General features: G+C 33.3%; 1 protein-coding gene across 1 annotated transcript in view; it reads left to right on the top strand.

Moving 5' to 3' along the window:
• The window catches only part of LOC125840694 (phosphatidylinositol 4-kinase alpha 1), a 45,027-nt gene extending 28,615 nt beyond the window's left edge, over positions 1-16,412 (top strand). The window contains exons 19-26 of the mRNA XM_049519656.1: positions 121-198; positions 344-388; positions 888-1,060; positions 1,184-1,379; positions 4,191-4,331; positions 7,135-7,343; positions 15,687-15,848; positions 15,937-16,412. Of these exons, the coding sequence (XP_049375613.1) occupies positions 121-198; positions 344-388; positions 888-1,060; positions 1,184-1,379; positions 4,191-4,331; positions 7,135-7,343; positions 15,687-15,848; positions 15,937-16,195 (1,263 nt within the window). The 3' untranslated portion in view covers positions 16,196-16,412. The remainder of the gene's footprint in view (positions 1-120; positions 199-343; positions 389-887; positions 1,061-1,183; positions 1,380-4,190; positions 4,332-7,134; positions 7,344-15,686; positions 15,849-15,936) is intronic.
• Positions 16,413-22,235: the final 5,823 nt, after the last annotated feature.

Raw genomic sequence — 22,235 nt, 5'->3', positions numbered from 1 at the left:
TCATAGTACCTTGTGTGTCTGAACTCCCATCCATTGTGTGCATCAATGGCAAAGGATGCTTAATCGTCCTTCATATACTAGGCATGATTGACTCTAATCATATGAATTTAATTCATGCAGAAATTGGTGGAAGGATACTTGCTCAGAGCTACTCAAAGGAGTGACATATTCGCTCATATTCTGATATGGAATCTGCAGGTGGGAAGCTTTTGCATTTGTATTTGTTTTTCCTGTTTTAAGATGGCTGTCTTTGTATGATAAAAAGTATATGTCTCCTCTTGCTTTATCATGAATATAGGTTTTAGTTCTCTATGATAACCACTAACCTGAAAAACACTTGCAGGGTGAGACTTGTGAGCCAGAGTCGGGGAAAGATTCTTCTGCAAAGGTAGATAATTTTTTCAACTGATACCTCTTGCTATTAAAACATCTAATGCACCTTGACCTCAACAGTCTTATCTAGCCCTCTTCCATAAGCATGCTGTGCACAAAGTCCATGTTGAAGAAGATTTGTTTGAAAGCTGCAAACTTTAAATTTTCAGATAATAAACACAATTTTTCCTTTAGTTTAGCTATTGACTAACACCACTGTAATACCTCTAAACCAATTTGACTTGGAGAGAGAGAGAGAGAGAGAGAGAGAGAAAGATTCACTATTACTATTCTCTCTCTCTCTCTCTTGGAAACCCTCACATGTTGGCATGTGATTCACTCAGTCACCTTATGTTGACGCGGTACCACATTTGCTGAAGGCAACAAATATTGTGTTTCATGTAGCTGTTTCACATGATAAATTCTTACACGACGTCACACAGTGGTAAAAAGATTTTTTTCTTAATTTCTATTTTCCCTTTATAACTGTTAATAATTTTATATTTTATCTTCAGCATGCTGCATTTTTGGCCCTACTTCCTCTTGTGAGGCAACGAATAATTGATGGGTTCAATGAAAAGGCTAGTGATGTGTTTCGGAGAGAGTTTGATTTCTTTGACAAGGTCACGTCTATATCTGGCGCACTTTATCCACTTCCCAAGGAGGAGCGAAGAGCTGGTATTCGGAGGTGAATAAATTGTGCACCAAGATTTAATATTATATATAATTTGATTTGTTAGTAAATATGCTTAAATGTTGTGCCTTTGGACACTTGTGTATCTCAAAATAAACCTCAAATTTTGATTTCTAGGGAGCTTGAGAAAATTGAGATGCAAGGAGATGATCTGTATCTACCTACTGCTCCTAATAAAATCGTGAAAGGGATTCAGGTTGATAGTGGGATTCCCTTGCAATCAGCTGCCAAGGTTCCTATTATGATCACATTTGATGTGGCAGATCACGACAGCGATCAAAATGACATAAAACCCCAAGCCTGTATATTCAAGGTAAGATGGGGGATACAGGTGTATTTTCCTTCCATCGACATCTTGATTTTTATATATTTTCATTTCGAACGAAAAATATGTGTATTGTCGTACATTCTATCCACTAGTTCTCCCCACCAGATCGTTATGTTTAGCAGCTAGTATAAATTAAAATTAAAGGCATTTCTTCTTCTCTTGAAGTCTTCTTTCAGTTAAAATTAAAGGCATTTCTTCTTCTCTTGAAGTCTTCTTTCAGTTAGTTCTCTTTGATGGTAATTAATGATTAGTAGGTACGTACTCTAATTTGTGTTAAATGTTCAGTATGACCTTTTATCTTATAGACTGGTCATTTTTTATTATATCTCAAGTATATTCTCTTCATCTCTTTTGCAATGACTGATGTAAGAATAGTTGTCAGAGATCACCAATTGGGGTAAAAGGGGTAGAAAATTGTTAGGTCAAATGGGTACTATGACGGTGATGGTTAGGCACATGGGAGGCTTAGAAAGATGAAATGGGTCTATTTTCAGCCTTGGAACAATATGTATTTAGAATGTAAAATATAATGGCATTACAACAACAACAACATACATGTGTAATCCCACAAGTGGTGTCTGGGGAGGGTAGGATGTATGCAAACCTTACCCCTATCTTTGTGGGATAGAGACTGTTTTCGATAGACACTCGGCTCAAAAGAAATGTTTTTGAAGTAGGATTGCACTAACAATATGACAACAAAATAGCAAGATGCAAAATGTGACTCGAAACACATCAGACGAGGCAGATATCTCTGGAAAAACCCAATCTGACAGTGACAGAACCCTAGTCTGGCGATCAAAATCTGAAGAAATCTGGTAGGAACTGCTCGAAAGACTTGGAAAACTTCAATTGAAAAAGAACAGCTCAAAATAATCGACCGGAAAATCTCTTTCATGCGCGCATTACCAGATCTCGCTAGATGTCGCCTGAGCTTTCGGAAACTCGTGTTAGTGTTGGTTTTCGCACAACACCTACAAAACAGAAGATGACACAAATCAGCTCTAACAGTCGCCGAAAATTGACTCTCGGTTATCTGTCTGATTGAGTCCCCCCCCCCCCCCCCCGGAAGTTTCTCATCAATGCTCTGATACCATGTGAGAGATAACGACTTGGGAAAGTATTATTGAATTGTTTATCTATATTATTACGCTTAGCCCTATGTATAGACACTCCATACCAATCCTTCTCCATGTAGGATGCTAAATACAAATTTTGCTCCTATTCCTATTTTTACACAAATGAAGCACAATCAGATATATCGAAACATATTTGATAATTTTAACTCCAGAAACCGGTCTTGCTCCAAGGAGAATTTCATACAACATACTACCAATTCTGGCAGAGTCAGACAAACTATAAAATATGTCTCTTCCAGAATTTTTTTGAGTTGATGGCTACCATACTGCCAACATCAACAGCTCTAGCAGAATTCAGGAAAATGAACTGCAAAAGTAATACAGGTGGAAGGAGCTCGAGAGAAGAATGCTCCAAAATTTTGACCTTATTAAATTTGTGTGTTCCTTTGAGGTTTCGTGGATTGCATCAATTTATGGTTAGGCGAGTGTACAAGGATAAAGTCAAATGTCTGATGTATTTAAAGCTATGTAATGTTAAGTCTCTGATCATAGAAAAAGCTGGTTGCTATGATTTTGTTGTTATGAGTTCAAGAAAGTGTTGTAGCTTCAGTAAAAATTCCTGTGGGAAAAAGCGGACAGATTTTGAAGTACTAAAGGTCAATGTAGATTTGGAATAGTGTTATTTATGTTTACAACCACTGCTAGATAATACAATAGTCTTCTTATGTTTATTCGCAAGTATTGTGGTAAATCCAATAGAACTTTCACATTTATGATGATAAAAAATAAATTAACGTTTTCCATTTTAGGAAGTTAAATTTTGAATAACTCTGTATAGTAACAATGCCATTTGATTTATTGTAGACGATTTGGAAAATTGGTCACTCTTCTTTCAGTTTCAAGAAAAAGTAGTTACTTTTCTTTATTTAAAAAAAAAAATTACTTTTCTTATGTTACTGATACCTCAGTTTTGAGGAATAGGATGTAAAATTTGTCATTAATAGCTTCAGTTTTGAGCTCTGGCAGTAGATGAACTTGACATGGGAACAACAATCCTGAATAATTTATGCAATTAATAAGCCGTCCCATGCTTATTCAGACTCTATGTAGTATTGACATCTTTGCTGTTGGTACTACTCTCTCTATTCTATTTTATGTGACGCTCTTTTCCTTTGTCTGTTCCAAAAAGGGCGTAGTTCTATATTTAGAAACAATTTAACTTTAATCTTCTCATTTTACCCCTAATGAAATGATCTTATAGCCATGGAAATGTTATGTCACGTGTAAGACCACAAATTTAAGTCTTTCTTTCTTAAATCAGTTCTAATGAAACACCTTCACATAAATGAAACAGTGGGAATAGTAGTTTTCTATAAATGTTTATCATCTCATGTAATTTTTTAAATGCTCTTACACAAGACACCTTTATTATTTCATGCGTACATCTGATTCTCTTTTCTTGGGCCAAATGCATAAAAGAATTTCAATGACGATTGGCTTTTAAACATGAAACCAGGATTTATGTTTGATCTGATACCATATGAAATTGGGTAACCTATATAATCTAGAAACTCAAGTATGTTAGGTAGAACACCATCAGTTCTTACTTTATGAAAAAAAGAATCTACAACTTTTTCCATAGATTCAGTATGCTAACTGGTTCATTTCTTGTTTATGCTACTTTACATATGGCTAAATTTTGTTTTCTTTGGCATAGGTTGGAGATGATTGTCGGCAAGATGTCCTTGCTTTACAAGTTATTTCACTTTTGAAAGATATCTTTGAAGCTGTTGGCCTTAGTCTTTATTTATTTCCTTATGGAGTTCTCCCAACTGGCCCAGAAAGAGGAATAATTGAGGTGAATCCTTGTATGACATCTGCTTATGGTTTCATGGATTCATGTGCTTTCAGAGTGAAGTTTTCATATGTGAAATTTCTGTGAACTGATAACTTATCCAAAAAAAAGGAAAATGGAAATTGATATAAATAGAAATCAATTGAAGTGGAGAAAAAAGATACTTGGAGATGAAAACAAGCCATCACCGATCAACTAAGTTTTACCCAAGAAAAAAAGCAACTAAGGTTTACCCAAATCAATTGCTAACCACATGGCCCTCTTTTTGTATGATAAGATTATTTTACTGGAGTCAGATTGTGAATAGTCCCTTGAGGGATCATAACATGGAATGTTCTGATTATGGAGTACATAGAAAATATCAAGACAAACTTGGAGACTCTAGGAAAACTATGAATAAATTGAAAGAGGAGAATAAGAAATTGATTAAGCTCTTCCATTGTCAGAGTTATGCCCATGACTCCTTTCGTATTGTAATTTATGGGCCATCAAACTACCCTGCGGTCATTAGTTCCCTTCCAAATGCCACGTTCATCTTCTTATGTCAAACTGCACTTTTTCAAAATGATCTCTAACATTCTTTTTTCCCAAGATACAACTGACGAAAGAGGAGGGGAGCCATGGAGGAACGGTAAAGTTGTTTCCGTGTGACCTATAGGTCACGGGTTCATGCTGTGGAGGCAGTCACTAATGCTTGCATTAGGGTAGGCTGTCTACATTGCCCTTCCTCGGACTTGCTAATGCACTTTGTGCACTGGGCTCCCCCCCCCCCTCCCCCCCTCCCCCTGTTTCCGTGTGACCGTGGAGGCAGTCACTAATGCTTGCACCCCCGCTTCCTCCCACACAAAACCAGCAAACCACCTCATTTTTTGTTTTTTCTACTTCTGACGAAAGATTGAGAAATAACAAAACATTAAGGATATGCTGAAATTTTGTAGCTTTGTGGCTCTAATAGAGTATGTGAATCCAGTTGTGCTACCTTTTAGGAAAACAAATTCAAGTTAAAATTTTCTGTGGCTTTTACTTTGCATAGTGAAGAGTACAACTTTTGTCCCTGTTGGAGGGAAGTTGTTGAAAAATTAATGTTGTTGGTATCTATAACCGTTGGTCTAAGGAGCTATTTAGTCTCCCAACTTATATAAGAAGCTTGTAGGGAGTATGTATGATGAGAAAAATAAAAAACTAACTCAAAATTACATATGCCAGATTTGTCGAGTTTGAGGTATGAATTTTTTTTGTTTACACTTAAAATGAAAAATAGAAATGCCAGTGGTTCTATTCTTTCATGGATAAGCCAGTAGTCTTGCTCCCAGTCACAAATTAATTGGGGCTGGATTTCTGAGTTCTCTGTATTCATCCTGCTTTGTTTGGTTACAGTTTCTTTCAATACTAGATTAGTTGTCACTTAAGGAAAACCACAGATTCTTTTGGTCTCACACTTTTCCTTGTTTATCCCTGCATTGACATACAAATATGTCACCAGACTAAGAAAAAGCACATTACAAACACTGGACCTACTGTAAGAAAAAGCACATTGCAAACAACTAAGTTTTAATCTCAAGTAGTAGGTATTGTGTATATAAAATTTGTGCTAAGTTCACATTGATTCTTGAGATTGTAGGTTTTCTGATACAGGTTACTTTCATTTGATTTTAGGTCACATGTTCATTTTTAGTGTCTTCAATCATCATATTACACACATTAACTGATGCATATGGAGGTCTATGAAGCACATGGATCAAGACCAACCTTCTTGTAGTTTATCCTCTATATGTGCTACTTGCAGTCTCTTTCGAATTTGATCATTCTAATCTGCCTAATAATGGATGTCCATACATCCATCTTAACATCCACATTTTAATGGCATTCATCCTTTGGATGTGTTGGGCCTTGAATGCCTGACATTTAGTCCTATTTAATATTGTTAGTCTTACATTTGATATGTAGAGTGTGCCTATCACTTTGTTAGGTATCTTCATGTTACAGAACACTCTTCCTTTTCAGCCATCTTATTTTACTTTTGTGTTGCATCTTCATTTCATGTCATCCGCTAAAAAATATTGAGTCTGAATATTTGAAAATGACCAAGGTAGTAGTTTGACCTAAAATTCGTTATGCACAAATTCCCAGATTTCTCCAAGTCATCCTCTTTTTGTTTATCGATAAGTGCAATTGTCAATTCTCTGGCCAGAAAGCAATACATGGCTGATATGCCAAATTACTCACACATGTAATATTGTGTTGTTAGTTATAGGGCTCTAGTGTGGTAACAAGTAACAACTGATAAATTTATTTATTCAGTTGGGACACCTTAGAGTGCATTGAAGAAAATTAAACTGTCTGCTGAATCTTATAGCATAATTGAAGGCTTGAATGCAGTAGGTTGTTAAAGGGATGCTGCGCTCACCTACAGGATAGTGGCTAATATTGGTTACTGAACTGTGTTGCCGTAACAAATGCTTAACATAAGCTTTCCTATCTTCTTCTAGTTCCCTCATATCTTGGATTTATCTTTGTAATAAATAGAATATTTTCAGCGATTAATTTTTGGTTCTTATGCATTAAGCAATTATGAACACAGTGATTTGTTTTGTATTGGATGATAATTAAAGAGTTGTTTTGTGTATACATATGAATTTTTTTTGGTGAGAGAACCTAGCATGCGATACATGGTGGTATCTTCTACTTGGCAGTACAGAAGAAAGATGATATTATGTGTATACAATGGTGATGAGATCACTTAGTTTTATGTGGTCATGACAGGCTTCTTACCTCCAAAATCTTTTCACATCTGTCCCTTTTGCAGGTTGTACCCAACACACGGAGCAGAAGTCAGATGGGTGAGACGACTGATGGTGGTCTATATGAAATTTTCCAACAGGACTATGGACCTGTAGGTTCTCCTGGTTTTGAAGCTGCTCGTGAGAACTTCATCGTAAGCAGTGCAGGTTATGCAGTTGCTAGCTTGCTGCTTCAACCTAAGGATAGACATAACGGGAACCTTCTGATTGACAGGTAATTACCTCTGTCCTCTGTCATAGTACCATTGGCTGCGAAGTTACACTCTAAGGGGCTGTTAGGTGTGATGGATAAGGAAAATAATCATGGGATAAGTTTTCAGTACCCTCAATTCTTTGTTTGGTTGCAAAGTGTGGGATAACTTGTCCGAGGATTAATAATTATGACTGGGATAAATTATCCCTACTTGTGTGTGGATAGCTAATCCCGGGGTAAAAATGTAAAATAACAAAAACACCTTCTTAAATCCTCTTTTATACATCGCTTTTACATACATGTAAATTCAAATAATTTTTAATACCATTTATAATAACATTCACAACCTTCACTACTCGTTATTTTTATAATTAAATATTTCCCCATTAAAAAATTAAACTATACTAATATAATTTTTATTTCTGAATATATTATACGTTGAATTTATTTGACTAATCTTATGTTTATTTATATTTTTATTTCTCTTAAAATGTTCACTTCACTATTGAATTACATATTTTTAATTAAATATTTTTTTAATCACTTGAAATTTATATTTTATATATCAATTTAAATGAAGATAACTTTAATATTTTACAATATATGTGAAAATAGGGACAACAACCTGCAGGAAGTCAAGCTTAAATGTATTTTGTTGTTCTGTTTTTGGTGTATAAATGTCTACTCCAATGAGACTGAGTCAATCATAGTTGTTTTAGGGTCCATCTAGTTCCTGGTTTAGCATTGGAAAGACTAATCTTTTTCTTCTTTTTTGTAAATATGGTTTTTCAGTACTACCTAAGTACTGATTGAAATACAATGTTACTAGTGTCAAAAAAAATATTTTACAATATATGAGTGATATTTGCTTAAATGAAATAAAATCTCTTTTACGGTAACAAACTTAAGATGAATGTTTCATTTTAAAGATAAATAAGATGGATGTTTTATATTTAAAAACACACGGCATAATTATGAGAATGCACACACAAAAATATTTAAGCTAAATAAGATGAAAATTTTGTTTTTAAGAGTGAATAACTAAAGCTTGCAAAGAAAGTATAAAAAACTAATAAAATGGAGGGTATTTTTGTAAACAAAGAACTTATCCTTAGAAATTATGCCATGCTTATTATTTGAATATGACAAACCAAACAACCAATAAAAAATAATCTCAGCATAACTAATTTCATCATAACTTATCCCAACATAACTAATCTCAACATAATTTGTCTTCAAACCAAACAACCCCTAAGTCAAGTTTGGTGTTACTTAAGATACAGAAAGCCTCTAAAATATCGTCATGCATGGTAAAAATGTTCTAAAATCTTTCAACAGTTCACATGCATGAGCTAAGTGGAGATAAATATGCACAACAAAGTATACCTGCCTTTACATGTGTCGTATTTTCTCAAAATAATTCTTATATGTTTTTTCTGAAAATTGGTAATGTTGTATTCCTCAGTATTAAGGGTATGTTGGAAACCTCCAAAAAGAAGAGTAAATATTTGCAAAGCTCCTAATAGAACTACAAGTTGCTCAGTATCTTCTATATGTTGTTCTTTACACCAACAATAAAAAGATTCAATGCAATTCCATTTGACTTTCTTAATGGAATTAGATTTATCTTTAAAATATCTACCATTTCTCTCTTTCCATACTGTCCACCATATACATGATGGAATTATCCTCCACCATTTCATCTTGCTCTTTGCTTCCACCCCTTTTGATCAGTAAATACGTGCTTGCTTCCCAGTGGCATGCCAAGGTATGTTGGTGGCATTTTATCAACTCTGTATCCGAGGATAGTAGCCAAATCATGTATATGAGGGACCTCCCAGATGGGGAAAAGGCTGTTTTCCCCCCAATTTACCCTCAATCCTGATAAGGTTTCAAAAATTGATAGCAACATCCTGATATATCTGATTTGATCATACTTGGTGCTCACAAAAAATCACTATGTCATCTGCATAGAGTAAATGACAAATCTCCTTAATGTTACTCCTGTCGCCAATTTTGAAGCCTCTGAGCCATCTGTTTTGTATTGCAATTCTCACCATACTGTCAAAGCCTTCCATGACCATTATGAATAGAAAAGGAGATAATGGGTCACCCTGCATTAAGTGGGAAAAAAACTAAGAGGTTCTCCATATTAAAGGACAGTGAAACTGATAGTATTTATACAAATCAATCCAGTTGATTCATTTGTCACCAAAACCCTTTTGCTTGAGGATGTTCAATTGGAACTTTTGATTTACATGATCAAAGGCCTTCTCAATATCTTGCACATAACTCCAGGGTCCTTACTTCTTAACCTTGAATCCACACATTCATTGGCTATAAGTTCCACATCCATAATCTGCCCTTCTTTGATAAAGGCCATCTGTTATTTGTTAATCAACTTGTGAACCACCTTTTCCAATCTTTTTGCAAGCAACTTTGCAATGATTATGTACGCTCCCCCTATTAAACTTATAGGTCTGAAGTCATTCAGTTCAGAAGATCCTATTTCTTAGGAATAAGAGCAATGTAGGTGCCTAGGTGGCATAGAAGCCTTTCTCAAGTACATGGTTGGTGTGAAAGTATTGGACAGTATTCTTGATGTCTTCCTTTCAAAGATCCCAGAGGTGTGATAGAAGCTCATTGACAAACCTTCAGGACCATGTGCTGTCTCCATGCCACAGAGTCTGATGCATTCCGATATTTCTTCCTCCTCAAATTCTTCTTGTAACCAAATCTGCATTTTATTGGAGATGACTGAAGCCTCATGGAGCTAAAGGTCAGGCCTCCAGTTGTCAGTTCCATATAAAACTTTTTATAGACTTTCTGGATTGCCTCCTTAATAACTCCTGAGTCAAAGATTGTACTTCCATCTACTTCCAGGGAGTCTATTGAGTTGAACCTTTCGTGAGCTGTTGCCATTCTATGGAAGTATTTGGTATTCTTGTCAACATTATTCAACCATTGTGTTCTGGACCTTTGTTTCCAGGCTCTCTCTTCATTTTTAACAACTTCCTCAAAATCCATGGCTAAATTGGATTTTTACTAAAGGTCAACCTCGGTGAGAGGTCTTTGGAATGTAAGATGTGAATATCTTCCTTTCTGAGTTTCCAATTCCCCTGTTGTTGTTACTCCTATTCTTTCAGTTTCCCTTTTAGCATCTTCAGTTTTTCAGAAAATCTATGACCAGGCCTCCATCTTTAAACAAGACAAAGGTTCTCTAAACTTTTGCAAAAAAATTATGAAACGAAATTCCCAAGGCACAAGTTATCCCTTATAAGACATAACTTATTCATACAAACTTATGCTGAATTGCTGATAGAGGCTAAGTTCTCTAAAACTTTGCTCGACAAGGCAAAGATTCTCTAAACTTTTGAAAAAAAATCACAAGACACAAGCTATGCCTTACAAAGCATAACTTATTCATGCGAGCTTATGCTGATAGAGGTTAAGTTCTCTAAATCTTTGCCATACCAGGCTAAAGGTTTTTAAACTTTTGCCTTGCGAAATTAGGTTATAGTTAAGGGTACTTTGGCCAATAATTTTTCATAAAATGAGAAACAAAGTCAAAAATTAAAGACCAACGATTTGAGGGACAAAAATTTAAAAACCACCTCAAAATAGGGGCAATCCGTGCACAAAGTTGGTGGAAGGGTAAGAGCCCGGCTGGATTGGCTTTAAATAAAGTACCTTTTAAGTCAAAAATAAAAAGTCAAACTTAAATGACTTTTAAGAGCCTGTTTGGATGAGCTTTTAAGCTGGTCAAACTGGCTTTTAAAAGCCAGTTTTTGACTTATTAGAGTGTTTGACACTTATCAAAGTGACTTATTTTAAGCCAAAAGCTAAAAGCTAGGGGAGGGGAGCTTTTTTTTTTTTTTAACTTAAAAGCCCTTTTATGTTGACCAAGTATATTACCTTTTTGCCCTTAATTCTTTTATACAATTTCCAAATTGCCCATATTGAATTATTATTATTATTATTATTATTATTATTTATTATTATTATTATTATTATTATTATTATATTATTATATTATATTATTATTATTATTATTATTACTATTACTATTATTATTTTTTATTATTATTATTATTATTAAATTATTATTATTATTATTATTATTATTATGTTTATTATTATTATATTATTATTATTATGTTTATTATTATTATTATAATTACTATTACTATTACTATTATTATTATTATTATTATTATTATTATTACTATTACTATTATTATTATTATTATTATTATTATTATTACTATTACTATTACTATTATTATTATTACTATTATTATTATTATTATTTTATTATTATTATTATTTTATTATTATTATTATTATTTTATTATTATTATAATAATAATAATTATTATTATTATTATTATTATTACTATTACTATTACTATTATTATTATTATATTATTATTATTATTATGTTTATTATTATTATAATAATAATTATTATTATAATTATAAATATTATTATTATATTATTATTATTATGTTTATTACTATTACTATTATTATTTTATTATTTATTATTATTATTATTATTTTATTATTATTACTATTACTATTACTATTATTATTATTTATTATTATTGTTATTATTATTATTATTTCTGAAATATGAATTTATATTCCTCTTATAAGGTGGTAAAGAAATATGTGAATGATAGAAAAATATTATTACTTATGGATGTAAAACATAAATTAATTTTGTTTTAATTTTTTTTTTAAGTATAAAAACCTTAAATTAATCAACTTTTTATCATGTTAACAACTTAAAGGGTATTTCAGACATTTTGATAAAAAAAAGTGTTTACCAGCACTTATTTGCCAAACACATCAATAACTTTTTTTTCAACTGCAGCACTTTTATCCAAACACATAACTACTTATTTTAAAAATAAGTTCCAGCACTTTAAAAAGTTACTTTTTAAAAGTTACTTTTTTTAAGTCAATCCAAACGGGCTCTAAGTCAAAAAATAAAAAGTAGGGGGAGGCCTACTTTTGGTTTTTAACTTATTTTAAATCATTTTAAACTTATTTTTAACCTTGCCAAACACTTCCTAACTTATTTTAAGTCATTTTTGACTTATTATAAGTTATTTTTACATTTGCCAAACACTTTCAGAAGTCAAAAACAAACTTAAAAGTAGATTTAACCAACTTTTAAGCCAATCCAAACACTCTCTAAGTAAACAAAGTGGGCTTTTGTTTAGGACCTTTGGACCAGCCCCACTGTTTAAATTAAATTCTGGGCCCTTTTCATTTAAACAAGGGAAAATTAAATAAAATGACCCTTCAGTCATTGTTATAACAAAAAATGGTCTAATTATTACTCCCTCTGCCCCATTTTGTGTGACACCCTTTGACTTGGCACGGTGTTTAATAAAGAAAGGAAGACTTTTGAAACTTGTGGTCTAAACCAATCCTTAGATATTTGTGTGGTTGGGATTTCATTAGGGGTATAGAGGAATTTTAAAGCGAAATTGTTTCTAATTATAGTAAGGTGAGATTCTTTTCGGGGTAGACTCAAAAGGAAAGGATGATACATAAAATGGGACAGAGGGAGTACTTTATTAATAGATATAGCCTTGTAATCTTATTTTCCTCTTTGTTTTCTGCACCATTCTTCTCTGTTTTCTTATTTTCTCCATTGTTTTCCTTTGTTCTTTGTTTAATTTCTATGTCTTTCTTGATAATTTCATCATAATGTTTCGACTTAAACAATACTTACAGCAAAACAAGAAGAACAAACAAGAATCAATTTTGAGCAAAACCCCCATTTATCGTTCTTGTCCAACACTGTCCTAAATTTTAAAATTTGACTTACCGGAAATGTGAATCGTTTCGAGTGAATAGTATATCAAAAGAATTGAAACATTAACAGAAACTCATATATAAAATTTGAACCGTTTAGAGGAAGATTTGAGTTGATGTCCATTGTAATCTGCCATTGAAGAGCTTTGAAGCTTTCATTTTTAAATTTGACCTGAATGTGAATTGTTTTGAGTGAATAATATTCAAAAGACTCGAAACATCGAGAGGAACTCATATTTGAGTTGTCGAAATTGAAAAAAACATTCAATTTTTTGAGGAAGATGAACTCGTACATCGTATAAATATTATACAGCTGTGTATATGGATGTATATACATCTCTTAAATATCATCATATCAATGGGTTGGATTTCAAAGTGTGCGACTTTAATTTTAAAATTAAATAATATATGTGGCCCATCATAATAAGTCATGTGCCTTTTTTAAATAGGAAAAGACAATCAAGTTTAGGGTGTTAGTTTGAGGGGTAATCCTTGAGCAAAAAAAATAAAATAGGTTGGGAGTATTTTTAGACCAATAGTTGGACGGAGGGTATCAGTGAACCATTTTCCATACGTTAGGGGTACTTTGTCCCTCTTCCGTAGTTCTGCTATATATGTTCACATCCTTTAAAGCCTCTAGAGATATCTGAAAATGGAGGGTTTTAAGTTTCATGCTATTGATAATATAGGCGATAACTAGAATGGGATCTTGGTAGATTCATGGTAAACATTACAGATTTTGCCACTTCAAACAAATGCTGATTTTTTCTTTTAGCAACTCCATTTTGTGCACTAGTATAGTGACAACTTGTATGATGGATTATCTCATTGAATTTCACATAAACACCAAATCTTTTATCCATGTATCATGTGTCATTGTTAGTTTGCAAGATTTTAATCTTAACATCAAATTGAGTACAAATTATCTTATGAAATGACAGAAGACCTCACTTTTGACCATTAGCAGATACACCCCAAGTCATCCTAGTAGTACAATCAATAAAAGTAACAAACCATCTATTTTCAAGCAAAATATCAATATGAGTAGGATCTTCATACTTCAAAATGAATAATTGTAAAAGTACTACTACTTTTATTATCACTTAAAGAGCAAGAGTTTCTAATATGCTTGAAATAGACATTGGTCCTAACTCAACCGCAAAAGATAGCTCATGAGGTGGGGATTGCCCAAGACCAAGAAACTTACATCCCACTAATGTGAGACAATTAACACCCCCTTGCATGCCCAAGTCTTCAAACTGACAACAAAATGTGGGGGCTCAACATCAGAAACCAAGAATTGGGATGGATCTTACTTTGATGATTTTTAGAAGAAAGACTTCTTCTATTTCTGTTATCTTTTTTTGGAATCTATAAATCATTGATAAGTAGCTTTGCTGGGACTTTATGATTCTTGTATTTTTGTGTATCTTACATCCCATGAGAAGGAATTTTTATACAATGAATCCTGTAACTAATTAGAAAAAGACAAAAGATTACAATCAAAGGAATATTCTATTCCTGTAACTACGTTAGAAAAATAAAGTCTTCTAAAATCATGCTAATTGATTAACACAATCAACAGTTTCCTCACTATGCATTCTAGCTTACATGTCAGTGATGTGTCCAAAAGTCTGGTTCTATTTTGGATATTATTTGAAAATTTGTATGAAGGTTGAGATTAAGAAAGCATAGGAACTCAAAACATTTGTCTACTGTAAGATTGCTGATACACATTTGTTGATGATTTAAGATAATGTGCAATATCCAACCAACAGGCAACTATCGTGCTTGGAAGTTCTAAGTTGTGTACTAAAGATTTGGTTATATACTTGCCTTTGCTGTGTGATATTTGCATTTTGCAATGTCTACTAGGAGACTCACGTGAAACATTATGCGTCATTAGGCAAGCTCAACTAGCCTTGTATTTTATATATCTTGATGGTTAATGGTGTCTCTAACTTGCTTTGATTGTTGAATAAACCTGTTTTTAAATGAGTCTATTAACAAACCAAAGACCAAATAATGTGAATTAATTTCACTTCATAGCTGTACAATCCTCTTTTCTAAAGGCATAATACTTTGATAGATACCTTTACTTGGCCTCAACTGGCAACTAAATGCTCCAACTTTAAGAATGCACATCTAGGCACCTCAACTTGTCCCGACTGTGTCTAGTGGACTCCCAACACTGATGCAACACATAAATTTTGGAGGTGTCTAGATGATCATTTTGTAAGTTGGAGTGTTCAACTGACACAATGGAGATGAGTTGGGGTGTCTAGATGTGCATCCTCAAATTGGAGTACTTAGTTGTAACTTGAGACAAACTAAAAGTGTCTATTGTGTTATGCCTTTTGAAAGTGATGTTTCCACATGGGGTGGTGCAGATTTTCTTGTGGAGGAATTTATGATATAGACGCATACTTTTGGATACCCAAAAGAAGCAAATAGACATCTTTTCCAGCTTATCATTACTGGTCTGGTAATATTGATTCAGCTTATGAATGTCTCTTTCACATTGTTCTGCAGTGCTGGTAGGCTTGTCCATATTGACTTTGGTTTTATCCTGGAAATTTCTCCTGGTGGAAATATGCGATTTGAAAGTGCTCACTTCAAACTGAGTCATGAGATGACCCAATTAATTGACCCATCTGGAGCAATGAAAAGTGAGACATGGCACCTGTTTGTAAGGTCAGTGGTCTTCTTTGGGCCATTTGCACTGCCCTTTAGGTATGATTTTCTTTTTTCTTATCCTAAGACTGGATGGATTGTTTTCCAGCTTGTGTGTCAAGGGTTACCTCGCTGCACGTCGCTACATGGATGGGATTATAAATACAGTTTTGATGATGCTAGATAGTGGATTACCTTGCTTTAGCAGGGGTGACCCTATAGGAAATCTTCGGAAGAGATTTCATCCTGAGATGAGTGAGCGTGAAGCAGCCAATTACATGATTCGTGCATGTAGTGATGCATACAATAAGTGGACGACTGCCGGTTATGATTTGATACAATATATGCAGCAGGGCATTGAAAAGTGAGGGAGTACTGAGAATTGCTGCAGAGTTTCACAAAAACTGTCTATTCTGTTCACTTGTAATGTAATGAGAATGGAAATGTCTGTATCATATAGGTGTAATTCTTTTTTCTTTTCTGTGGGTGGGTTGGTGGTAGTAGTGTGAATCTGCAAGTGCATCTTTTGTAAGATTGAATGAAGAGTTGCTTGTGATTTTTTTTGGTTTAATATTTATACACTAATTAGCGTGCAAAAGTTAACTAAAGACAAGTGTCTATAGCTGAGCGTGATGGTATTTTGAAAAGGTAAGTATCCTAATTTAATCAGTTTAATTACATTGGCACCGTGAAAACTCTATAAATCGACATACAACAGCTTATTTATTGACGTGCTGCTACTACAACTTTTTTGTGGTATGCTTCAATCTTAGCATCCCTTCAGCTTAAGGCATATGCAACGTACAGCTTTCTAGGCTAGCATCTGCTACCTGATTGATGTAGGTATCTAGTGGGTTTAATCAAAGTTAAACCTAATGGTGACAAAAATCTCAGGTATATTCTTGACTGATGGACCTGCAAATGACAATTATGAGTGAATTTGGTATGAGCAATGTCACCCGCTAATAACTTCCTTGTGTGGATCCATTGAAATGGGAATTTGAGACTCCATCCACCTACATGACTTTTCTGTAACACATGTTTTCTGGTATTAGGTTAGCTGAGTGAAATAATTTTTTAAAAAGCATATATATATATATATATATATATATATATATATATATTGAAGAGTGAAGATTGACAGTATTATCAGCAAATTGACTGTTTTAGAGACAAAAAATGTGGATTCAGGTTTGGTAAAATGTCTCTCAAGTGTTGAGAGTAAATATTGTGAAGGTAAAAGTTAACATAGTTGTAAGTAAGTGAGGAAAGACATTTCCCCTCTTTGGATGAAAAATTTGTCCTTAGAAAATATTTTCTTGTAGCAAATTTTAATAATTTCCTAAAAATTGACTGTAAACACATTTGCAAGTGAAGTAGGAGCATCACAATTATCAAATATTGAGATTTGACATACGAAGACACAAAGTAGAAGAAAGGGATTTACCCTATGATAGGCAATCTCACAGATTGCATGGTATAAGCTGACCACTCTCTTTTCTTGATTATTGGTGTCCTTGAAATGTATATAAAATGAAATGAGATAAATTTCATAATATAAAGTCTTTTTGTAAATCATTCCAAGTCAAGAGTAATGTCAAACATGTGCATAGCTTGAACAACTTAACATTCATATATGATTAATTACCCAAAAAAGCTTAACAATATCATCATACCTACACAAACAAACAAACAAACATACATTGCTCCTACTCCATCGAGACCAGTTGAATTTATTGATAGTGTCCCAGTGGTCTAATGGATGGTGGCAGTTATCAATATTATCAAAAACTTATAATATGCAGTGGTTCGTAAGTTTTCATATGAATGGCCGGATATAGAAGAGATAGGGAAAGGAATTCCCATACAGTTGTGGTATCAAAGGTGCTTACATGATTGATGTTTTATAGAACAAACATATTCTCATTAATTAGGTGTGCATTATTGGAGGATTTCGTAAACCTAATGTCTTAAAATTCCTATATTTCATTAAAAATAAGGATGGAATGACATATCAGATGCACCGATTCATATATGATTCTACTTTAGGGCTGATAAAGAAACTACGCAAGCTATGACTTTCATTTTATTTGGATATATTGAAGTCTATTTTACACTAGTCTCAATAAGAAGATTAAAGGTATCTAGTATGTTTTATCCTTTTTTATCAGATACAAAATTAATGCAGTTGAATGCTGCAAATGGGTCACTAAGTTGTTGTGAATTAGTTGATGAAAACGAACAAAAAATTGAGATCTTTGAGCTTGAATTGATGTAAATTGATAACGACATCGATAGCATGAATCACTTGAAAGCTTTAGAGGAGTATGATGGACACCAAATTAAGACATACAATGTGTAGAAGGTCTATCAAAGTCAAGAGGATGGAGAAAAGAGGCTATGTGTGCAAGTGACCATCTCTTAAATCTAAGAATTCACAAAAGAAGATAACCAAACAAGGCCCTTATCTAATTAAGGGTAAAATTGTAAGGTGCCAAACATAACTCCACTTTATACATTAGCTTACAAAGTCTCTATAAAATAGATTAACTTAGAGTAGGTCGGGACAGACCCCGCCTTACCCTTAACTACTATACAATATCAAAATGAATCTAGTAAAAATTCGGTAAAGCTCCGAATCAACCTAGAGCTCACTAAAAGCAGCTGAGTGTTGTGCACTCCTACTGAGGAGGTCTACTAACTGGAGTACCTATACTTGTGGAATGAAACACAGTCCCCCATAAGGGACGTCTGTACGAAAGAATGTACTAAATATGTAAGGCAGTAGCATATGTAAAGCAAGGGTTTTAATGAAATCAATATATAAATGCATAGTATAGAATGAAAGACCACCTTTGCTTACTCTTTGGGATTATGTATGGTACATTCTTTTCTTTATTCTTATGTGCTTATAATCTTTGTAAGGCATGTGATACAAATGACGAGTTGATCAGTGGTAAAAAATAATGACCATGCTAGGCATTTTAATACCTAGGATGTTGTCCTCATAAACATACATTTGGGATCGACCCATGCTTGGCTCTTGCCCCTGGGCTGCCACATTTATACAAAAAATGGGATCATTCTATGGGCTTTTGCCCCACCCGCAACTATGCAGATTGCTCCACGTTGTTCTGTAATCTTTGAGATTGTTACTTTGGTGGACTTAATCATTTTTAGCTTCAAAATTATGGATCAGTAGTAGAAGACATGTGAATATGCACTTGAGGCATTAACAATGAAACAAAGAGCAAATGTAACATCAATGAATTAATAGCTTAAATGACACAATGGACCTCATTTGATTACAAGGAGAAATCACAAAGATTGTTGTTGGAAACCACCTTTATTCATAATAGTACTTGGAAGAGTAAAAATGTAGCTTCTAATAGTAAACACATATTGGAGTACTTTGTCACATGATGGAGTGGGAAAAAGATCGTTAGCTACATTAGAGATCATACGTTGTGACTACATGTCCTTTACAAGGAGGAGCACTTCGGAAGCTATTTCGTTGGTTACTACACAAGTGTAAGTTTTCATTCCAAAGAATATGAAATCAAATAGCCTTACGTACCTTGTTGTACAACTCGGATATTACAATGAATTAACCTCCTTCCTTCTAGATTATTAATCATGAAATAAGTAAAACTAGTATTAGTAGTTAATCAATACATTTTTGCTACTTAACCTCACCAAAATGGTAGTTGGGCAGCAGACTCGTAATTTATCATATCAAGGGTGTTGTTCAACTAGTTTTCCTCAAATAAGATCCACATATCATACATATTCTTATAATATCCTTCGAAACAACTTTGACTTCATTACACCCTCTAAACAACATACAAAGTGGAGTAAGTAGTAACCCTACACAACATTCAGTTCGGTGGTGTATCACTACACCCTCCTTCTATATTTAAATAGAAAATATTCACACCTTTTCCCAACATCAACCATATTGACATATACACATAAAATAGACTCAAATATTATTTATCATAGCAATCAAATATTGAACTCACCATCCCTTGAGTTCTTAATAAAAATACACTTGTAATTCTTTATCCAAACTCATACATAAGGAGGACAAAAAAGGAGCAGTCACCTTAGCTCAATCTATGCAACTTCTCCTTTTAACTTGAATTCTTCAAGAACTTCAACTTTCCTTCACACTTAAACTAAAGGATAAGAGAAAAGTCTCTTAATAACCAAGAAAAGTGAGCAGTAGCTAGTGAAAACATTTTTCCTTTGTACTTATACTTCAGCATAAATAACATATTTTCCTAGTCTTCCATAGGAGAATTGAGCTAAATCCATAAGTGTTTTCACTTACCTTGTCTTGAAAAGATGAGGGTTTCTTCAAGAACCCTAGGAGGAATTCTAAGGCTAATGTTCTAAGCTTTTTAAGCTTTGAGAGAAAAGGGAGAGAGCTGGAGTTAATTTTGAATTTTGTGTGTTAAAATGAGTGAAAATATCAGCCAATATTTATTCTATATTGAGCTTTCTTGACCCTTAAAAATATTCTCTAGAACTTCTTTTTTTTCTCCATTTTCAGCCATTAATTAGTCAAGTAGGTGATGCACCTGCTTATTTATATCAAGTTGCTTAAAAGGTCAAATTGGGTGATGCACCTTTTTGCCTTCTTCTTAGTTGGGCTTAAACTGCATTGAGCCTTGACAGTTTTGGATGTTGGGCTTTTTTTCATTTTCTTTTACTTAGTTTGGGCCTCAAGTGAATCCATTAACATAGACTTAAATCTAATCCATTAACCTTGACCTTTTTAGCTAGATCCATATAACTAAAGTAGGTGATGTACCTAGTAGCTAGCTTAATAAGCCAAGCAATCAACTCACTATTTTATTTTATTCTCTAGATATTAATCCCTTTTTCTTTAACTTAACACTTAACTTTGAACATTAAGCTCAGTTACCACCTTACTATCTCGAATTTAAATACTTCCGTCGGAGTTAACTTGGAGTACACATACTGAAACATGCAAAACATTACAACACCTTCCTAGCTAATTGAAACCAACACTAATTATATAAGAAACATGGTCTCTCACCTATACGATAAGGATATGTCAAATATCATATGAATAGAACTAGCATATGCATAATATGGGGTGTTACATTTATTTCCTTAGTATAGATAGTGGTTTTTCTCATTTTGGAAGAAGTCTGTTGAAGTTTGCTTTTAGTTACTGAAGTAGTTTTTACCAAAAGAAGTTGTCTAGTTTAAGTTAAATTTGAAATTTGAATTTTAGTTAGGTTGTTTTAGTTGTTGAGATATTTAGGATTTTTGAATTTTAAATTATGCAGATTATGTGTTTTATGTTGGCTATTTAAAGCCCCTTAATGCTTAATAAAATTATTGAAATCAATTGGAAAGCTATTGAAAGCCATTTCAATCTATTGAGAGACATTTTCAATCTTCTTCTGTTGCCCCATTTTAAAAAAAAACACCAACAGTGGTATCAAGAGCTTTATTGATCTTTAAGGGATCTGTGATATCTTCCAAAGAACTACCACATTTTTTAACACGTAAGGGCTATCTTTTTTAACCCGTCAGGGCTACCCATTTTAACCCATCAGGGCTACCTTTTCAACCCGTGCTTTTTTCAACGCATAGGCTTTTAAACCAATTTTTAACCAAAATTAATAGAAAGCAATAGTCCCTCTTTTAAAACCCCAAAAATTTTCACAGTAAAAAGGTATCAAATCTGGTCTGTGAGAATAAAATCATATTTTGAAACCTATGTGATATGTGATGGAAGAAAAAACCTTACAATCTCTCCCAACAAATCCTACAAAAGTTCATATTAAAGCACTTTCAAATAAATTTCTATACAAGACAATGTCACGGAAGGTATTTTTGAGGCACAAATCAAAAGAAGAAATTTTGCAAGTTCAAAAACAAAGAAGAGAATCCAACATCAACTACCAAAGCAGAAATTGAGGAGGAGCATTTTTCAATTACAATAACTAAAGCAAAGGAGGAGTGTTGAAGTTTGCTTTTAGTTACTGCAGTAGTTTTTACCAAAATAAGTTGTCTAGTTTAAGATAAATTTGAAATTTGAATTTTAGTTAGGTTGTTTTAGTTGTTGAGATATTTTAGGATTTTTGAATTTTAAATTATGCAGATTATGTGTTTTATGTTGTCTATTAAAAGCCCCTTAATGCTTAATAAAATTATTGAAATCAATTAGAAAGCTATTGAAAGCCATTTCAATCCATTGAGAGGCATTTTCAATCTTCTTGTGTTGCCCCATTTTAAAAAAAACACCAACAGTGGTATCAAGAGCTTTATTGATCTTAAGGGATATGTGAAATCTTCCAAAGAACTACCAAATTTTTTTTAACCCGTAAGGGATACCTTTTTTAATCCGTCAGAGCTACCCATTTTAAC

This window comes from Solanum verrucosum, unplaced genomic scaffold (assembly GCF_900185275.1).
Source record: "Solanum verrucosum unplaced genomic scaffold, falcon-dt-bn FXZP01000176.1, whole genome shotgun sequence".
In the NCBI taxonomy this organism is placed as follows: Eukaryota; Viridiplantae; Streptophyta; class Magnoliopsida; order Solanales; family Solanaceae; genus Solanum; species Solanum verrucosum.
The sequence above is the reverse complement of the archived record's forward strand: the minus strand, read 5'-3'. Positions and strand labels throughout refer to the sequence as shown.